This window comes from Platichthys flesus, chromosome 5 (genome assembly GCF_949316205.1).
Source record: "Platichthys flesus chromosome 5, fPlaFle2.1, whole genome shotgun sequence".
Taxonomy (NCBI): domain Eukaryota; kingdom Metazoa; phylum Chordata; class Actinopteri; order Pleuronectiformes; family Pleuronectidae; genus Platichthys; species Platichthys flesus.
Window position 1 is genome coordinate 22,646,278 of NC_084949.1, and position 19,546 is coordinate 22,665,823.

General features: G+C 42.8%; 1 protein-coding gene across 2 annotated transcripts; it reads left to right on the top strand.

The window, feature by feature from the left end:
- Positions 1 to 14,360: 14,360 nt before the first annotated feature.
- tlr3 (toll-like receptor 3) lies at positions 14,361 to 19,284 on the top strand. 2 transcript variants are annotated; one of them, XM_062387969.1, is made up of 5 exons: positions 14,361 to 14,440; positions 15,632 to 16,099; positions 16,183 to 16,377; positions 16,520 to 18,375; positions 18,495 to 19,284. In XM_062387969.1, exons 2-5 carry the CDS (start codon positions 15,644 to 15,646, stop codon positions 18,724 to 18,726), a joined length of 2,739 nt encoding a protein of 912 aa, XP_062243953.1. In that variant the 5' UTR covers positions 14,361 to 14,440; positions 15,632 to 15,643; the 3' UTR covers positions 18,727 to 19,284. The 2 variants fall into 2 exon arrangements, with proteins under 2 accessions (XP_062243953.1, XP_062243952.1); XM_062387968.1 differs by lacking the exon at positions 14,361 to 14,440 and adding an exon at positions 14,447 to 14,758.
- Positions 19,285 to 19,546: the final 262 nt, after the last annotated feature.

Below are 19,546 nucleotides of genomic sequence, written 5' to 3' on the forward strand. Positions count from 1 at the left end.
ATTTAATGTTATGTCTCACTATGAAATGCTATCTTAGATATTAATATTACTTTGAGTTTGATTCAAATCAAATATTTTATCCTTTATAAAGCTGCAGAGTAATTAAGTTGTTCACACGTGCATAAAAAAGTCCCTCTCCTCTGTCAACCTTAAAGGGCCACAGATTTAGACTGTTATTGATAGCTGACCTTTGTGAGGTGTCAACAAGACAACATCTGTGCGTGTGTAGCTTATTTATGTGTATGTGATTTTTGTGGGTGTGTACTTGTGCATGCATGTGTTTGGTCTTTTATCACCGCCTCTGATGTACAGTAGGCAGCCCTTACTGAATCTTACAGTTGTCAAGTACCTTGCCTTTTTATAGCCGCTGCGCTATATCCACAGACATGCTCTCAGCGATCCATTCTGGAGGGGGGCGGGGAAGACGATGACAATACGTTATATCTGGTAGTACTCGGTGGCCCACTGGTGAAACAGGTCCAGACATAGTAAAGGTGGACGTGTAACTACATTTACATGAAACTGTACCCGAGAGCCAAAAAGGGCTTTAAGCATGTGTTGAAGAGTTGGCTGTCGCTGCAACGTTAACTTAATGTTGATATCAAGTAACGACTGGAGAGCCATTCAAAAGTTAGCCTCGGATGCAAAATATACCGAAGCTGACGTCACCCTATTCAAAGTGAATGAGCAGTGTTGCCATTGAAGCCACCAACACATCCAAGTGAGAGGTCCATTATAGCATTCCCCTTTTAGGATGACAACATGAGCCTTATCTTAGGGTGCATTAAATCATCAAGCATGTGTCGGGTTTTTATGGCGACAACAACTATTCTAATTCCACATCATGGCTGCAATTATCTATTGTCAAGCCCTAACATACACTACCGTCCCCCCCCCATCTCCTAGAATAGACCACAATAAAGCCGAGCGGGCTGGCACAGGGATATTGTGAGAAAATAACTCTTTTATCGGAGCCGTGGCACAGCCTCACATCTTTCCACCGTTGCCGTCCAAAGAGATTCCACATTTGGAACAGCTGATACTGAGGTTCACTCGTCTGGCTAATGTTAAAGTAATACAGTGGTGCTGAGCGAGAGGACGTGGGCAAACGAGCGCATGGGGACATTGTCTGGCCGTGAGATCAGGACACGTCTACTTATATTCCAGAGATCGCTTTGATGTCTAAGAGCTGACCAGGTGAAATGCCAATTGGCCGTTCCGTGAGGGATCAAGGCTGCTGACGTCAGAGTCCGGCATCATCTGTCTGTCACTGAAGAAAGTGACGACCTTCTACCTTCTGTTTATTGCTGCAGGCTTGTATTTCCCTGTATTGTTTAATTTCCTTATTAGTCTTGTGTTCACCTCATCAGTTGCAGTTAGTCAGACGTCCGTCTTTATTAGGAGCAGTTGGCCGCCTGCCATTTTGATATGGTGTATGCCCACCTTCTGCTGAGAGTGAAGGAGAAATCGTGAATCCAACCAACCAACATCACTCAAACACCAAAACACAAATCAAAGTACGCCCAGCTCAACACTCAGCCTGGCCTCTGAGCTTTATCAATCAAAAGCAGTGACAAAACTCCCGGGGGGAAAAGCCCAATGTCACTGCTGGCGCTGCATCACTATAACGGATGTTGTAGGCGGAGGAGGACACAGCAGCACAGAGATGAATCGTTGATGAGAGACGATGAAGAATAACAAAATAACAAATGACACCGTGAAGGACACAGGAATAAAAACAGTAAGAGTCAGGCTAAGTTTCAGCTTGCACAAGATGACATCATCAGCCGATACGTCTCCTCTTCGTCCCATTTATACAGAAATACAGGAGACAGAGCGGTGGCAGCGAGGTTCTGCTGATGCATGCGCTTGATCAATCTCGAGTCAGTTTCAGTTGGGAATCATTGTGATTAGAACTATCTTACATTACAGAGAGCTTTAAGGAAATTGTATTTGACTTATTCATTTGGCCCGTGTCCCATTCACTAACACATAGGAGCAGGGGTTTATGACCTGTAATGCAGCGAGCCATTAGTTGGTGATACAGATGATTTGGTTTCACTTAGATAGTGATTATTATGACAGAAAGTAAAAGACTTGCTGCTTCATATAAAAGTAAATTGCCAATAAAATGTTCTGTGTGATAAAATGTTGGATCTGAGTTACTTCCAAATTCATCTCATTTCATGAACTGAAATTCAGATGGAGTTTTGCAAAAGCCTAGGTTGGAGATCCTGGGTAATGAATTAACGAGTCATCCAATAGTGGACAATAATTGAATGACATTTGGTACAGCTGTAGTGCCAAAGTTTTTTTCCAAACCCCTGACCTGAGATTTTGTGTAAAATATCTCTACATATTGTATTGGTTGAATTGAAAGTCCTCTCAGTGCTGTGGTTGGGACATTCTTACATTTGATCTGTTCCTCCACACACAGATTTTTTTTTAAATTCCTAATCTGACTCCTTGAGCTCACGACCTCATCCACTTTTCTCCCTTCTCCTTATCAGGTCATGAAGGGGGGGGGGGATTATTTTACGACCGTTATGCAACATACCTCTTCAACGTGTGTCTTTCAATAACAATTACTGATAGGCAACTTCTCTGGAACGCATTTCTAATATTACTCTGCACTTCATCCACCCCAGTGCCCTCTACCATGGGGGGGCATGTCCCCTCCTGTGCGGCTGCTAAGTGGATTGATAAGTGCTGTTGTGGCTGATGAAATGTTGCGTAGCTGGACGACGATGGGAAGTCTGCCAGACATTCCTGTATTATCAATTGTTCCAACTAATGCACCCGAATTTATGTTCCAAGCCAGACAGTGTTGTGAAGCACCATTAAACACACCCTGTGAATAAAATGTTATTCTGCTTTCCAAAGGGTTGCATTTAAAACAGTCTGAAGTCACACTTGAGCTTCACTTTGTTTTATCTAAGGGACAACGGGGGTCGGAATTAAACCCTAGTTTTAATTTGCACTAAGTTTACGCACACAACGCTAACGATGCCCTGGTGTTTTAACACTCAAAGATATTCTAGCTAGGTTTGAACTGTCGAGTTTTGTGATGGAAGTTTTCATGGGCATTTTTTTCTAAGTTAGCAGGATTACGCAAAAATGAACAGGTAAGGGTGGATTCAGGATTTTTTCCTAAAACATAGGATCACTGTTTGGTGTAGGCCTGGGCCTTGGAATAATCCATTACATGCTGGTGGGGATGTGGATTAAGGGGCAGATCCAGGATTTGTCTTTCTTTAACCTTTATTTACACTATCAGACCACTTTCTTTTTCAATTTTCCATTTCTACTAAAAGAACTAGAAAAGCATGTGTAGGATTGTTTAGCCTCAATGGAGGTATGTACTCTCTGTCTCTATCACTTCACATCTACATTTCTTAAACCCAGCAGTAAGACAGCTATGTTGCCTGATTTTGAAAAATTGCCTGTTATTCAAAAACATGAAACATATTGAAAACAGAGGCAGAGAAATTAATGTGATGTGCCATATCCACAGTGGAGAAACCAGCTGGGCCTGGGCTAATAGAGAGCCGACAGAATCAACAGCATTAGTACCAGCTCCTTCCTTCATCTACTTGCTAATGAGCCTGTTAGTGGAAGTTATTTATGAAAATTTCTGTTTTAAAATCTGCCTGTGACTTATTGGCAATGCAGTAAATCCTCTTCAAAGATGTTCAGCTTCTTCTTGTGGCTGCTAATTAAGTAATGGCTCAATTAATCCCTTCAGACCTGCAGGGCCAGAGGGGAGAGTATGAAGGACCATTCATTAGGAGGCCAAAGGAGGAGGTTAATACAGACTAAAATGAAATGGTGCTCGGACACAAGTTTTCTGACAACAGTTGGTGATTCTAATGGTTTCAGAGAGATGGTGTTGAATAATATTCATTATAAAACATTGTGCCCTTTTCTTTTTGCTTTCTCATAATAGAATGAAAAGCACAGAAAAAAAGAATGCCAACACAATGTGGCTGTCACGCTCCTCAAGCTATCAAAATACTTCCCATTTTAAAGCTTAAGTGGCACAGTGTGTTGGCACAAACACTCAACAGGAAATCGGAATAACAGTAATGGACAGTAGAAAATTGTCCTGCTGTCTTTAGGGCCAAATGTGATCTGTTCAGCCTCGGAGTCTTTCGGGAAGAGGAATGTGACCCTCGAGTCTCCCTCTTCCTTCTTTGGTAACAGCGCTGCACCATCAAACCAGACTTAAATCGCTAAATCAGTTTTGACCACATGACCAGCGGAAATATTTGTGTATTTAGCCAAAGAGGATGAACTTATTAAAGAGGGGTGAACAAGGGAAAATGTCATGAATGTTCATTTATTTATTTATTTATCAGCTGAAAGGGAGTTCTGCTCTACAATTAACTATATCCTATCACAATAATGGACATTTGAAATGTTTATTCTGCATTGGACACATACTTTCGCTTTTGCTCTTTGTTTCTCTGAGCGAAGGTAAAATCCCTCATTAGTCAATAGTAATAATCCACCACCTTACATTCCAGTCAGCATACATCTGACCTTTCCTAGCCAGGTAATTTCACATACTTTTTCATTATTACACTGTACTGTACATATAGTTGAGCTATCCAGCTTAACCCCTTTTCTCCCTCTTTCATGCTTAGTCTGTCCTGTCAATTAAAGGCAATATATAACACCTCCCTCTCCCAAAAAAGTGTACTTTTATTATTTAACTTTTTCTAAATTAATTCTAAATGTCATTAAAGGGGGCCTGGGAGTATGCCCATCCGGTCTACATGTGTTTTGTGGATCTGGAGAAGGCGTATGACCGGGTCCCCCGGGAGAAACTGTAGGAGGTGCTGCGGGAGTAGGGGGTAAGGGGGTCTCTCCTCAGGGCCATCCAATCTCTGTACTCCCAAAGCGAGAGCTGTGTTCGGGTCCTCGGGAGCCAGTCAGTTTCGTTCTCAGTGGGTGCTGGTCTCCGCCAGGGCTGCGCCTTGTCACCAATCCTGTTTGTGATATACATGGACAGGATATCGAGGCGTAGTCGTGGTGGGGAGGGGTTGCAGTTCGGTGGTCTGAGGATCTCGTCACTGCTTTTTGCAGATGACGTGGTCCTCATTGGATCACCGGCTTGTGACCTTCAGCACTCACTGGATCGGCTGGCGGCCGAGTGTGAAGCGGCTGGGATGAGGATCAGCACCGCTAAATCTGAGGCCATGACTCTTAGCAGGAAACCGATGGATTGCTTACTCCGGGTAGGAAATGAGTCCTTAGCCCAAGTGAAGGAGTTCAAGTACCTCGGGGTCTTGTTCGCGAGTGAGGGTACTATGGAGCGTGAGATTGGCCGGAGAATCGGAGCAGTGGGGGCGGTATTGCGTTTGCTTTACCGCACCGTTGTAACGAAAAGAGAGCTGAGCCGCAAGGCAAAGCTCTCGATCTACCGGTCGATCTTCGTTCCTATCCTCACCTATGGTCATGAGGGTTGGGTGATGAACGAAAGGACGAGATCGCGGGTACAAGCGGCCGAGATGAGTTTTCTCAGAAGGGTGGCTGGCGTCTCCCTTAGGGATAGGGTGAGAAGCTCAGTCATCCGTGAGGAACTCGGATTAGAGCCGCTGCTCCTTTACTTAGAAAGGAGTCAGTTGAGGTGGTTCGGGCATCTGGTAAGGATGCCCACTGGGCGCCTTCCTTGGGAGGTTTTTCAGGCACGTCCAGTGTGGTGGAGACCTCGGGGAAGACCCAGGACTAGGTGGAGAGATTATATCTCAACACTGGCCTGGGAACGCCTCGGGATCCCCCCGTCAGAGCTGGTCAATGTGGCCCGGGAAAGGGAAGTCTGGGGCCCCCTGCTTGAGCTGCTCCCCCCCGCGACCCGACCCCGGATAAGCGGATGACGATGAGTGAGTGATGAGAGTTTCATTAAATTAGCAGCAAATGAGTATTATTATATTTTTAAATAAAAGCCTTAAAATGAAATGATATTAAATAAATAAAAGTAGCCATAAAATAAGTGGTATTCAATTGCTAAATGGTCTTGAATGTGAAAAAACTTGGAATGCCTTTAAATAAATCCATAAATAAATTAGGTTTTTACTGTGGGTGTCTGAGAGAGGATGATGCAAGTTCCTGTAACTTGAAATTAGCTACCTAGCATACTACCCCCCCTTACCCTAACCCAATTCGTATAACCTCTGTATAGTCTTAAAGAAGCTATTACACAGCGATTCCTCACTCCACGTGGCTTTAAGTCCCGTCTGCTAACCATAACTGACAGGCCTGGATCCATGGCACGGCCAGACTGTCATAGTCGAAGCTTAAGGGGCTTGCACACAGTTCTGCCTGCCCTCCACACACACTGTCTGCGGTGTGAAAGGTGTAATCTGCCTCTGACAAGACCAACTTGTCTCCCAGCATTTTCACAGCACTCGGTCAAATCCCTGCTGTCTCAGCTCAGACCACCGTCTGAGGACAGAAAACACGAATTCCACCAGATCTGCCTCTGTGAATAGGATCTGAGAAACTAAAACAAGGTCATAAAATGCGTTGTTAATTCATGAGGAGGGCAGAATGGAAATAAATTCAAACTCTACACAAACACTTTTACTCTTCCATGGATTTTTTCAAAATGGTTTAGTTGGTATTTTAATGTTAACAATGAACTGTGTCTTGATCAGCCCCTAGTGGCAGACTGCAGTATAGCTCATAATCCCCGCCTCCTCCATGCCAACGGATGAAGCATGGACCAAACAAAAAGTCAAAGTACATGAAAAATGTTTTTTGTCGAACATTTATGGTAGATCTTATAACACTAATGTATGTTCAAGGGTTTCTTTAAATTGTCAGTGACCCACTGCATGCTACCTGGCTAGAATTTAGCAGCTACAGAAACAAGTATGTTGCCTAATCACAGAAGGCAATTTCTAAACCCTCGATTTGGGCTCTCATCATTAGTAATAAAGTATAATGTTGAGTTATATGTTTTTAGTAGTAGCATTATTATGGGTCTTACACGATTTGTTCTTGGGAACTGTTTTTTGTCCTTCATTGTACAAAGTACACGTCTGCAGCTGCTGTATCAATTTCCCCATGGGGACAATAACGTATATTTGATTTGATTTGGTTTGATTTGAATATAAGTTGAAGCTGCTGTTGCAGTTCCCAGACGTTGTCTCTCTCTATAGCGAGCTGCACTGCAGAGAGGTAACAGCACAGTAGTAGTAGTATCCATGCTGCTGATTCCAGCTGAATATTGACGTCCTGCCACCCCCGAGCATCACTAGGAGACCTAAGTCAGCACTTGGCGAGCACTATAGCCTGAGATGAGAAGCACGTAGCATCAAGAAACACTCGAGAAAAAATAATAAAAACATGCATGCACGATGAATTTGTGGATAATTGCACAGTTGCAGCTGACTAGGTTTTCCTTTGCAATACCTTTCAGAATGATAGCAGGTCAGCTTGATTTTCTCTCGTGTGAGTTCAAGTAATGGCACTCAGGGATAAAAGCTTCCACGTGGGTGCAAAACTGAATTCTCAAGGATGCTACATCTCAGTCATCAGACACCAAGCGCCCACTCTGCTGTGTCTGGTTCAACTCTCATCTTCAGTGCACATGCACGTGGAGTTGTCCAAACTGTGAGTGTGCTCAATTCATTACTGCAAGGACAAACCCCGATGAGGAGCACATGCATCCCCTGCTCTGTGTTCTCTGCGTGTGATGCATTGGTTCTAATCAGCAGTCGCCCCCCCTCTCCCTGTGAGGTGTTACCACAGACCAGCTGCGTGTCGGTGGCTGAAACTGGTGGCGGAGCCAGTGGAGTGCGACCTCCAAACCACATTGGTCAGCAAACTGGGGAGGGGGAGATATACTGCAGTGTCTTTTCTTTTTTCTTTCTGCAGAGGGCAGAGAGAACATGCTACGTTACTGCTGCTGCCTGCACCATTCCTTGTACGTACATCACCCTCCGTCTCCGCCACATCTCTCCCTGCCTTTTATCTATCTCTTCATCGCATAGTTTTCCCGCCTCTCCCTCGCCCGCCTCGTGTGAAGATGAAACAAGATTCCTTCCCCTCTGCTCGTAGATTATCAATGTAAAGGTAAAAGCAAACAAAGACAGTAAGACACATCCCATTACACCCGACCATGCTCTGTTGTGAGAGTATTTCATTCACTCCTCTTAGCTACACTCAATAATCTTGTAAAGGCATCATTTGTAATGCAAATTTCTAATGCATAGATGATGAATGGGCAGAGGGAGTTAATGTGCATCATTACATAACGCATCATGTACTGCAGTGAAGAGCCATGTGGGCGAACTCACCTTTTGCTTCAGGGCATTCCAGCAATCCAGCAATTTGCAAATGAGGGAGAGGAGATTTACCCCCGGAGTCGATACGATGAAGAATGTGTCACACACACACACACACACACACACACTCCCACGGATGGAGCTGCTGCTGCTGCTGCTGCGGCCCCCCCGATCAGTTATCCCTTTGGCGTGAGTACATTCAATCACATGTACACATGACATGCACTGTGGCTACAGTGAGTCAGGCATGTACAGCAACGCCTGCCACTCCAGTCAACAGTTCAGCAGGAGGGTTTCTTCCTCCCTAATCCCTCACGCCGATGCCAAGTTGTGTCTCCAGCGAGAATCTGATCTCCACCTGGTTCCTGTCAGCTTCCCCGTCTCTGTTCCGACCCCTGAGCTCCTCGCAGAGCATCTCATGGTTTATCCAGTGTTACAGCCGAACGGAGAACTGCAACGATTCCCGGCAGCATCATTAGCTCTGCTCCACGTCCCTTTTACTCCCTGCTTATATTTATGCTTATCCTGCAGAGCCCTCACCACCCGACTCCCTGAGACTTATCCGCCCTCTGTTTCAACACATTACTAACTCGACCACCACGGTGCTGATCATGCTAGCTCTCCCCACTTTTCCACACAGGTCTTCAGCAGTTCCAGCCATTGGCACAAAGCCCTGTAAGCTTCCCCGGCTTAACACTGGACTAAACCAATCAGGCGGCCTGAGGTCTATCTCAGGACGGGCCTGTTTTATTAATCTGAGGGAGGGATAAAGGGGACAACAGAGGGGGTGGAAAGGTGCATGTGGACAGTGTGTGTGTCTCTGTGGACATTGCAACACTAAAATCAAGTTATTACAGAGAGAAACATGCTGTGATATAATGTTATGGTATAGGACAAGTGTCCTCCTCTTCATGAATCTCCACCTAATCAATATGTTTGCAAAGAAAACAGTGTTAGCAAGTTAACATGTGTTATTGAGCCTATAAATAAACACACTTTTTAAACTGATGGTGGTTCAGGGGCTTAAAGTGAATACAATTCTTCTTGTGGGGAACTTGAAAAACCCTGGAATTTATCCCCTGGGTCCATGAATGTCCATATACAAGTATGTATCACCCCAACATGAAGATGATGAGATATTTGAGTGAAAATGTGTTCTAGAGCCACAAGCAGGTCTGAGGAGTCATTACCTCCACCAAGATGGTTATGTTTTCACCCCGTGAAAACATAACCTGATCTGATTTTTAGTTCACAGCCTGATCTGATTTTCAGGGACTGCTAGGCCTTGGCAGAGGTATGTCCTCTATGAGTGCTGTTCTAGTTATTTATCTAACCTCTGGGGACTATGAGTGTCCAATTTAAAATAGCAATCCAACCAAATGTTGAGCTATTTCAATCTCAACCAAAGTGGTGTACCAGCCAACAGATCGATATCACGGTGCCTGAGTCACTAGCATGCTGAAAAATAGATTTTTTCATTAATGCAAAGTATTATTCTAAGTTTTTTTTTAATGAGCCTCAAATACAAACAGATTTCGGATCAAATCTCCTCTTGGATTTCTGTGAGATGACTCATTCATTTCAGTGCAGCTTTGAACTGTGCCAGTGTTTGTTTGTTTGATTAATGGCATCGCTGGGAGTGATGTAGGACACGTGCTCCCTCCCATGACAGCTAATGAAAGGCTAATTATCACATCGTGGTTCACTGTCACTGCTGGTGTAATATGGCTGAAGATTCAAAACGACACAGAGAACATGCCAATCACTGACGTGCTCTTTGAGTGAACTGTTAACAGGAAATCAAAGCAATCCATGCAAAGAAGCACATACAGTATTCCTGTTTAAAGCGAAGGTTGTCAACAATCGTCAATCCGAGATGTAATGACATATCTCTGATCAATATTCCACAACAGGGCATTAATTGCTTGTCCTTTAAGAGTCCAGGTTATGTTGATCTACTGCTTAAAATCTATATGACTCCTCCAGCAGCAGCAGCAGGTCATTTCAGCTTTTACATTACTGCTGACCTTTCAAGACGCATTTAGCTGTGTGGTTATACTCAGATTTATTGGTGTTTGGGCTGTTGTAATGCAACGCCTTGCAGCCTGGAACTGCACTGACACCAATATATATATATATATATATATATACACAGTCCAATAAATTTGCCTCACTCCATTTACTTGCGATGCATATCTTGTTGGAGATCCATTACACTTAATAAGATATATGCTGTTTAAGAAGTAATTCATCATTGAATACAAACAAATGGGAATTTGCACAATAAAAGCAAACAGTCTGATTAATATGATATACAGCTCTGGGTGATGCTTTTCATTGCTTGGCTTTTTAAGCACAGCTGAGTCACCGAAAGGGGGGGGGCAACTTTCAACCAAAAAAACCTGTGATCAACAACAGGTGAGACCAAAAGTCATGCATTCATAAAATGATAAAATCAACAATAATTAATAATAATATACTTCTGATTGAGTAGTATATTCCAAAGCTGCTGGTACATGATATGTGGATCAACTTGATGTCATAAGTCATGTTTATACATATAGTCAATGTGTCAGACCCGATGATAAAGTACTGTATTTATACAAATGTAATTTCTTGTGTGACATATAAATCAGGGTATATAAGTTACACATACCAAATGAATCATGATATATATTCTGCATCTACCTTGTTGACCATGAACCTACAAAATCAACAACAATCAATAAATAAGAACCATTTCCTTTCTGCTGTGGTTGTTCAGTGACTCAGTAACAGTATTATACTGCCCTCTAGTGTTTATTTCTGTTGTTTTCACTTGTTTCATTTACCTGGTGTTTGGACGACGTCAACTTTATATACAGTTTATGGTCAATTTATTCGGTGTAATAAAACTATGTTGAGATAGCATAACATGAGGAGAATAAGTAAATGAGTGAGTGAATCAACATCGCCCACTCACAACTCTTAAAGTGCAAATTAACAAAGCTGTGAAAGGTGAAAGGAAGTCTGCGTATCTATTTGTGTATAAAGTTCACACATTAATGTTTACTGCAGTAAAAGTAGCCTATAAATTATATTGATCCTGTTATCATGTAGTGTTTAAGTATGGACTTAAACACTACATGGAGTCACAGCAGCTACAACGTCCATCAAATGTTGATGTTTGGGCCCATGAGGTCATCTTGACTTTGATGATGACATAGACATCACATTGAACTTCAGTGCTCAGTGGTTGGACCACAGAGTTGGCCTTTATTTTGATTTCAATAACATAAGCTTGTAAATAAAACTCAAAACCCTGCTGTGGTAGTTTCTTCCACGCAAGATGTCCCAAGGACCATGTTTTAATATGGAGGCTTTGTCCCAATCAAACAATGTGTGCCCAACAACTATTATTTAGTCTGAAATTTGTCTCTAAATGTAGACACACTTTGAATGATATTAAATTGACTCTCATGGACTCTTACTCTAACCCTGACCTTAGTTACAACTTGTTTAAAGCTAACCCTTCTCCTAACCTAGACCCAAATCTAACCTTAAAACAAATCTTCCAACTTGAAATTATGATTTACGTTATGGGGACTGGCTTTTTGTCCCCGTAAAAAAGTCCCTTAATGTGAATGTGTTAAAAGATTTAGTTCCCCAAAACATGAGTAATATCTGAACTACACACACACACACACACACACACACGTTTGAAGCAATGTCTGTGCGTTTTCGGGGGATTCCCTCATTTCTGCAGATTGTTGCAGAGTGTGTTCTAATGAAAACACAGGTGAGTGAATCACTGTCTTTATTCTGCTAAGAACACAAACACTGAACCATGAGGTATTAAAGCCGCTGAACAGAAAACTTACTGGTCACATTTGATTTGGATGAGTCAACGTTCATACTCAGATGTGACTTCATGTGTTTCTGGCCTCCAGAAGTTATTTCTCAAGCCATTTCACGCTGAACGTATCTCATCTATTCATCTGTTACCGCCCATTGTTTGAACATGGATCATTACAGATCCATAAATCACCTACACTTTATTTGCATGCTCATTTTTGCTTTGGAATGTGATCAGTCTATAAAACCTTGAGCATATAATCTTTGGATGGGAGGCCTTGATATTTCAGATCATTGTGAAGTACGTGCAGCTTGTTTTGCTAAATGGGTGGAACGTCATGACCTGAAGACAAGTTCAACCACAGCAGCACAAACACCCCCCAAGGAACTGATTTAACTGCCTAAAAATAAATTATGCAAAATACCATGTGCTCCTCTGTCTGATGATCACAGCCGTTGCTTGTGTGTCTGTGTGTGTGGCAGCGGTGGGTGAGTGAGTGGAGGCCATGGAGTGGATCATCTTCTCTTAACTATACAAGGTAAAGTAGTGTTGACCTTCCGTGCTTTACCTCCGGACCGGAGTCGCGACCGTTCAGGGGAGACGTCTGTTCATTTCTCTCTCTCTCTCTCTCTCTCTCTCTCTCTCTCTCTCTCTCTCTCTCTCTCTCTCTCTCTCTCTCTCTCTCTCTCAAACACACGGACACACGTTCTTAAAGGAGCCAAGCTACTCTTATAAAACTAGGCCAATTATTGAATTTTACTAGTTAAATTCAAATTTTCAGTGCCATTCATCCCCAGCCCAGACAGAGAGACTGACATACAGAATGCACCCAGCACTGTAACAATATTGTAACAGTAGCATGTAACAGTTGTGTAACACTTGTGTTTCTTCACTGACACAGACTAAAATGAAGATATTTCTTCAGACAGACTTTTCTTTGGAAAGGCACAAGAGGCTGAAGTAAAGCCCAAGAGAAAAAGACAGAAAGGTGGTGATGATGAGAGAGGAGTACCAGGTAGGGAGAGCGGGGGAATGTGGGACACCCCCTGTATCTAGGCAACGGAACCAGCCCCTCCCATTCCCCCCTTGCCATAAAGGAGACGTTGGTGCAGGTGCTGTGGAAAGTAAGTTTTTCACAAAAATGTGTTTTTTGCATGTAAAAGTAAATTTTCTTGCTTTGAACTTAATCAACTGTTGTGTCAAAACCGATTGATTCAGGTAGAAAAACGTATATCATTCATGTTGGTGAACTTCCAACATATAAAACCATGTGATGGATGCTAGCTGAAAAAATTAGCCTGAATTGATAAGAGATGTGTTTTTTTCTAAAACGGTGGCTGTGGGGTAAAGTGAGACACTGTCACATTTACCCCACCATGAAGCACAACATCATATTTTCATTGACCTTTGTCCTGAAGACATTCTGATCCTTTCGATTGCTAGAAACATCCTGAATTAATGGGAAAAGTGTACATTTTACTGATATATCATTTAAGCTTGCCTAGAGGAAGCAAATGTAAAAAATGTCCAACATTACCCAGCTCTCCCCTACCTCCCACTGTTCTCACCCAGGACAGAAACCGTGCTATATCGCTGTGCTGATAAATACCATCTTTGTTCTGATCCTGATCAAACAATGAAATAACCACATATTCTTTGGCAATTATAATGGAACTAACAGGCCCAAGTTAACTACACACCTAGCGGAAGTATCAGAATAACATGGTATTTAATGTATAACACATTTTGCTTATGTGGATGCACTGTTTGAGACACGTTTCTATAATTTCAATACAAAATAATGCAAACTCAAACACAACGGTGAGTCATTTATGCTGTTGTCCACTGTCAGGGTTTTGAAGCTACTGTTCACCAATAGTTGCTCTCCAAACATCTCAAATTCTATATATTTAGTTCACAGGACTACTCAAAATGTATCAGGTGGATTCTGAATTTCACATTTAGCTATAGTATAATTTTTAAATGATTTCCGAGAGAATCATTTACGGACTTGTTCAAAAGACTGTGAAATATATGAGTGTGAAAATGTGTTGTCGAACCAAATAAAAATCTGGTCGTGGTCTCTACTGAGTTTCTATTTCCTCATAAATGTATTGCAACTCTATTTGTACAATTACGGTAATTGTCCCACACAGGGACAACATGTATAAAATAATGTGATTGGTTTGATATCAACCTTCCCCCGTACAACATACATTACGGTAGAATCCCCAAATCTTAATGTGCCACAGCCTGTTTACAACGTGTTGCCACCTCCTTATGTCCGGAGCCATTTTGATCATAGGAACGGGTATGCGTGTTTAATAACATTGAATAACAACTTCATCACATGCTTCCTTTCTAGTATGGATTTTATTCTGACTTCCCAAAATTCTTCTGAGCCTCTTGCCTGAAACAGTTAATGATTGTCCAGCTTTCTCCTGATGTGGAAGTGAAACCGGAGCGTCCACTGCCTCATTTCCTTATATTCCTGTTGTGCTACGGTTAGCTTCACAAGCAGCTCAGACTCTTCCTCAATGACCAGCAGCAGAGTTATTGAAACTGGAAATACATTAGTCCCTATTTGAAGTCTATGAAGCATTGATGCAATATGCAGAGGAAACATTGGGTAAGAAATCTGCAGGCACTAAATATAAGCCAGTCATAGTGTGTACAAAATTGAGGTGATTATGTGCTATCACTATCCTATTGTAACAATATATTCTGTGTCATAATTATAATAATAATAAGTCTTTGGAATTTAAATTGACATTGCTGCATATTAAAGTTGCACCTCACTAATAAAGGAAGTCAGTGTGTAAAGTGTCAGATGATGCAGCCAGGAGATTTAGTGAACCTGAATAACCAGACCAGCAGCAAACAGCAGACGAGCAGGTGAGCCGGGCTTGTCTTTGCTAGGAAGCCGGATATTCCTCTGTGGGTTGGAGTCGGTTCAGAGTGCATTTCGTTGTATAAGTACTTGTACTGTGCAGTGACAATAAAGTTTAATCTAATCTAATCTAAAAAAAAAAGGAGCTGAAAGAAGAGTGACTACTGGATTAACATCATCTTGTCTCGTGATGTTTGGTCTCTGCTCACTGTTTAATAACATGTTTGCCACACACTGCAGAAATAAGAAGGTTCGGGAAACTCTAAATTTCCCAGCAACTTACTGCAGATGTTTTTTTGCATCGGACTCGAATGCAAAACTCAGGAGACCTGTCTCTCTTTACTCTAATATAGACGTGACATTATTATACTATATTCAATCAGATATACCAAATCAATTCAATCCACCTGTAGGATGTCACATGAAGAAAGATGAGAGGTGGCAAATATTTAGCTGAGTCCCAAAGCCATCCAATATACTTTGTTAACTAGAAATCAGACTAAGTCGAGTTATTTTAAACTTTAGTTTTTACAGTGATTCACTTTAAGATAGGACAATGTCTTGGTTGTTCATATTGTGCTGTTTTGATATTTGACTCTATTCTTTTTGTAGGTTTTTGAAGCAATGTGTTCCCCTCGTTCCCTCCACTTCACATGGATCGTCATCGGATGCTATTTTCTGACGAGACCGCAGCATTGCTTGGCCTATCAGAAGAAGACGTCCTGCCAAGTGCAAGACGGCAGAGCGGACTGCAGCCACCTCAGCCTCAGTGCCATCCCTCCTTACCTGCCGGGGAACATCTCCAGCCTGGACATGTCCCACAACCGACTGGTGAAGATTCCGCCTGCGTCACTCAGCCCCTACCAGGGGCTCCTCCACCTGGACGTCAGCTACAACAGTGTCACCAAGCTGGACGAGGGTTTGTGCCGGACGCTGCCGCTGCTGCAGACGCTGAACACCAAACACAACGAAGTGCACCTGCTGAAGGAGGAGGATCTGAGTCACTGCACGAGCCTGATATGGTTGAATATGGCGAGTAATAGGCTCAAGCTACAGGGGGAGCCCTTCTCTGCACTCAAGGTACAGGTACCATTACACCAATGGGTCACTTTTCGGGGATTCAGTTCAGTTCAGTAACTGTTTTTTCTTTATTCACCTTTCAGAATCTGAAATCTCTTGATGTTTCCATGAACAAACTGGTGTCGGCCAAGCTCAGCTCTCAGCCTCAGCTGCCCAGCCTGGTGACGCTCAATCTGGCGTTCAACGACTTCACCACACTGAAGAAAGACGACTTCTCTTTCCTTGAAAATTCAGCCCTTCTCCAAGTCCTCAATCTCTCATCCGTGCCTCTGAAGACGGTAAGAAACTAGCCTGGAAATGGGAAATGAAATTGAGCTGTCCAAACCAGAAGTAGACTTGTTGTAGCGCCTTGGTTTCAGTTGTGTGTTTTGTTTCCCTTTTTTCGTCTCACCGCAAGATTTCTGTTGTGTTTTCCTGCAGTTGGAGCCTGGTTGCCTTCAGTCCATTTCAGGCCTGCGTACTTTAATCCTGGATGGGAGCAAAATGAGCGCTCAGGTTCTTTCCAAGCTCTGCTCGGAGCTGTCGGCGACCTCCCTCGATACCTTGTCTCTACAGAAGATGAATCTGGTCACACTCCCAAACATGACCTTTGAAGGGCTGCAGAAAGCAAATCTAACCTTTCTGGATCTGTCCCAGAACAGCATGGGTAAAATAGAGGAAGGAACGTTTCGGTGGCTCCCCAGACTTCAGGCTCTAGTTTTGACGGACAACAAGCTCAAGCACCTGACAAAGGCCACGTTTCAGGGGCTAAAGAGTTTGACAAAACTCACAATGACAAAAGCCCTGGTGAAAAGTTCATCCTCTGCCACCCCGATAATCGACGATTTCTCTTTCCAAATGTTAAGCGCCCTGGAGAGTTTAATGTTACAGCATACTGCACTTCGCGAAATCACAGAACACACATTTACAGGCTTGACGAGTCTTAAAGAGCTTGATATGAGCTGGTGTAGTTGCATATCCCTCCGAAGTATCTCAGACAAAACCTTATTGTCACTTGCGGGATCGCCTCTCAGAAAACTAAATCTCACAGCAACAGCTATGGCACACATAAATCCTAGAAGCTTCTCCGTTTTGGGAAACCTCACCACTCTTCTTCTAGATTTTAATTTCATACAACAAACTCTCAGTGGAAAAGAGTTCGAAGGCCTGGGTCAGATTCAAGAGATTCACATGTCCAACAACCACTGGAAAATCCAGCTGAGCTCCAGCTCCTTCATCAATGTGCCCAATCTGAGGGTCCTGACTTTGGGGAAAAGTCTGAACAGCACAACCTTGAACCTGGATCCATCGCCATTCCAGCCCCTGTCCAACCTCACCTACCTGGATCTCAGTAACAACAACATTGCGAACATCAGAGAGAGTATGTTAAAGGGCCTTGGGAACCTCAAGGTGCTGAAGCTCCAACACAACAACTTGGCGCGGTTGTGGAAAGACGCCAACCCAGGTGGGCCGGTGTTGTATCTTAAAGGGGCAGAGAAGTTGACGACCTTATGGATGGACAACAACGGGCTGGATGAGATCCCACAGGAGGCGCTGAGAGGTTTGACGAACCTCAGGGAGCTAAGCCTCTCAAACAACCTCCTCAACGGTCTCAAGGACTCTGTGTTCGACGATCTGAAGTCCCTGCAGGTCTTGCGTTTACAGAAGAACATGATAACGGCTGTGAAGCCTGAAGTGTTCAGAACTCCCATGAGAGATCTCAGCCTACTCGTCATGGACAAAAATCCCTTTGACTGCACATGTGAGAGCATCCTGTGGTTTGTGACGTGGTTGAACGGCACAAAAACGACCAGTGTGCCAGACCTCAGCGATCAGTATATGTGCAACACTCCACTTGCGTACTTTAAACACTCAATCATGCACTTTGACACCCTCTCCTGCAGAGACAACACCCCATTTTATGCTCTTTATCTACTGAGCAGCACCACTGTCTTGATGCTTATGGTAACGGCCCTGTTTGTGCGTTTCCACGGCTGGAGGATTCAGTTCTACTGGAACGTACTGGTCAGTCGCACGTTGGGATTTAGCGATGCCAGTGTCGAAGAGGGCAGGGAATTTGAGTTCGACGCTTACATCATACATGCGGAGAGGGACACCAGATGGGTGGAGAGGGAGATGGTCCCCCTGGAGAATGAAAAGTGCAGGTTTTATTTGGAGGATCGAGATGCAGTCGCTGGGGTGTCGGTGCTCCAGTCCATCATGGAGAACATGAAGAGGTCCAGGAAAATCGTGTTTGTCGTCACTGAAAGTCTTCTCAGGGATCCCTGGTGTAGACAGTAAAGCAAACTTTGATTTAATACATTTTCTTTAAATTTGTTTTTGCGCTGAATGTTTGAATCAGAGTAAGCTCTCATACTTGTCCCTCTGCATCCCCACCCACTTCTGTCCTCCCCAGATTCAAAGCCCAACAAGCACTGCACCAAGTGATTGAGGCCAGCAGGGACTCTGTGGTTCTGGTCTTCCTGCAGGATGTGCACGACTACAAGTTATCCCGCACCCTCTACCTCCGCAGGGGCATGTTGCGACCGTGTTGTATCCTGGATTGGCCCGAGGATAAGGAGAGGGTGCCGGCCTTTCGCCAGAAACTCCTCATAGCACTTGGCATGACCAACAGATTTAGGGACTAAGGGACTAACCGTTTTGCTTTGATAGACAAGGAAAATTCAACTTTTCATAATAAGTTTGTCCAGTTATATCCAATTGCTGAAAGTTGCTCATTATTTTGTCCTTTGTATTATGTATGGAATAGTTGTCATTAAGACAGATATAGTATATGTATATATACACACTGTATATATTATATATACATATACTATATATGATGACATTTGGTGTTTTTTTGTATTAATATTTGCTTGTTCAAGGAAAATACTAAAAGCAAAATGAAATGTTCTCCAGCATTGTTTTTAAACCAGCTCAATGTAATATAAATAATTTATTAAAAAAAAAGTATCTCGACCAGGGGGAGTACCACCTTCTCCACAACAAGTTTTTTCGTCGATGAATAAAAGTCAATGGCACCTTAATAAATTCAAATACTCATTGAAAGTTTTATAATCTGAGAAGTAGCGTCTGCTTCAGTCAGATTAAATATTGTGTCATTCTGACATTTAGTGGTTGTAGTGAGTGACTACAGCATTTCTGTACAAATACCAAATAAAACTTGAAGTGTTCTGACAAAAATACTCTTTACAGAGAATAGCGTTGTCATTATTTAATTAGATTTTCTATTTTCTATTTCTACACGTTTTCATATTCATAGTTTAAATGTTTAAGTCTTTTACACTATGTGTGTCCTGCACCAGATGGGTCAAAAGCAGAGATTAAATTTCCCTACCTGAATGAGTGTGCCTTTGCATGTCTGTGCATGTGTTTGGGACTAATAAATGCATCTTAATCTTAATCTTAATCTTAAATAAACGACTACGAATAAAAAAATACATGAGA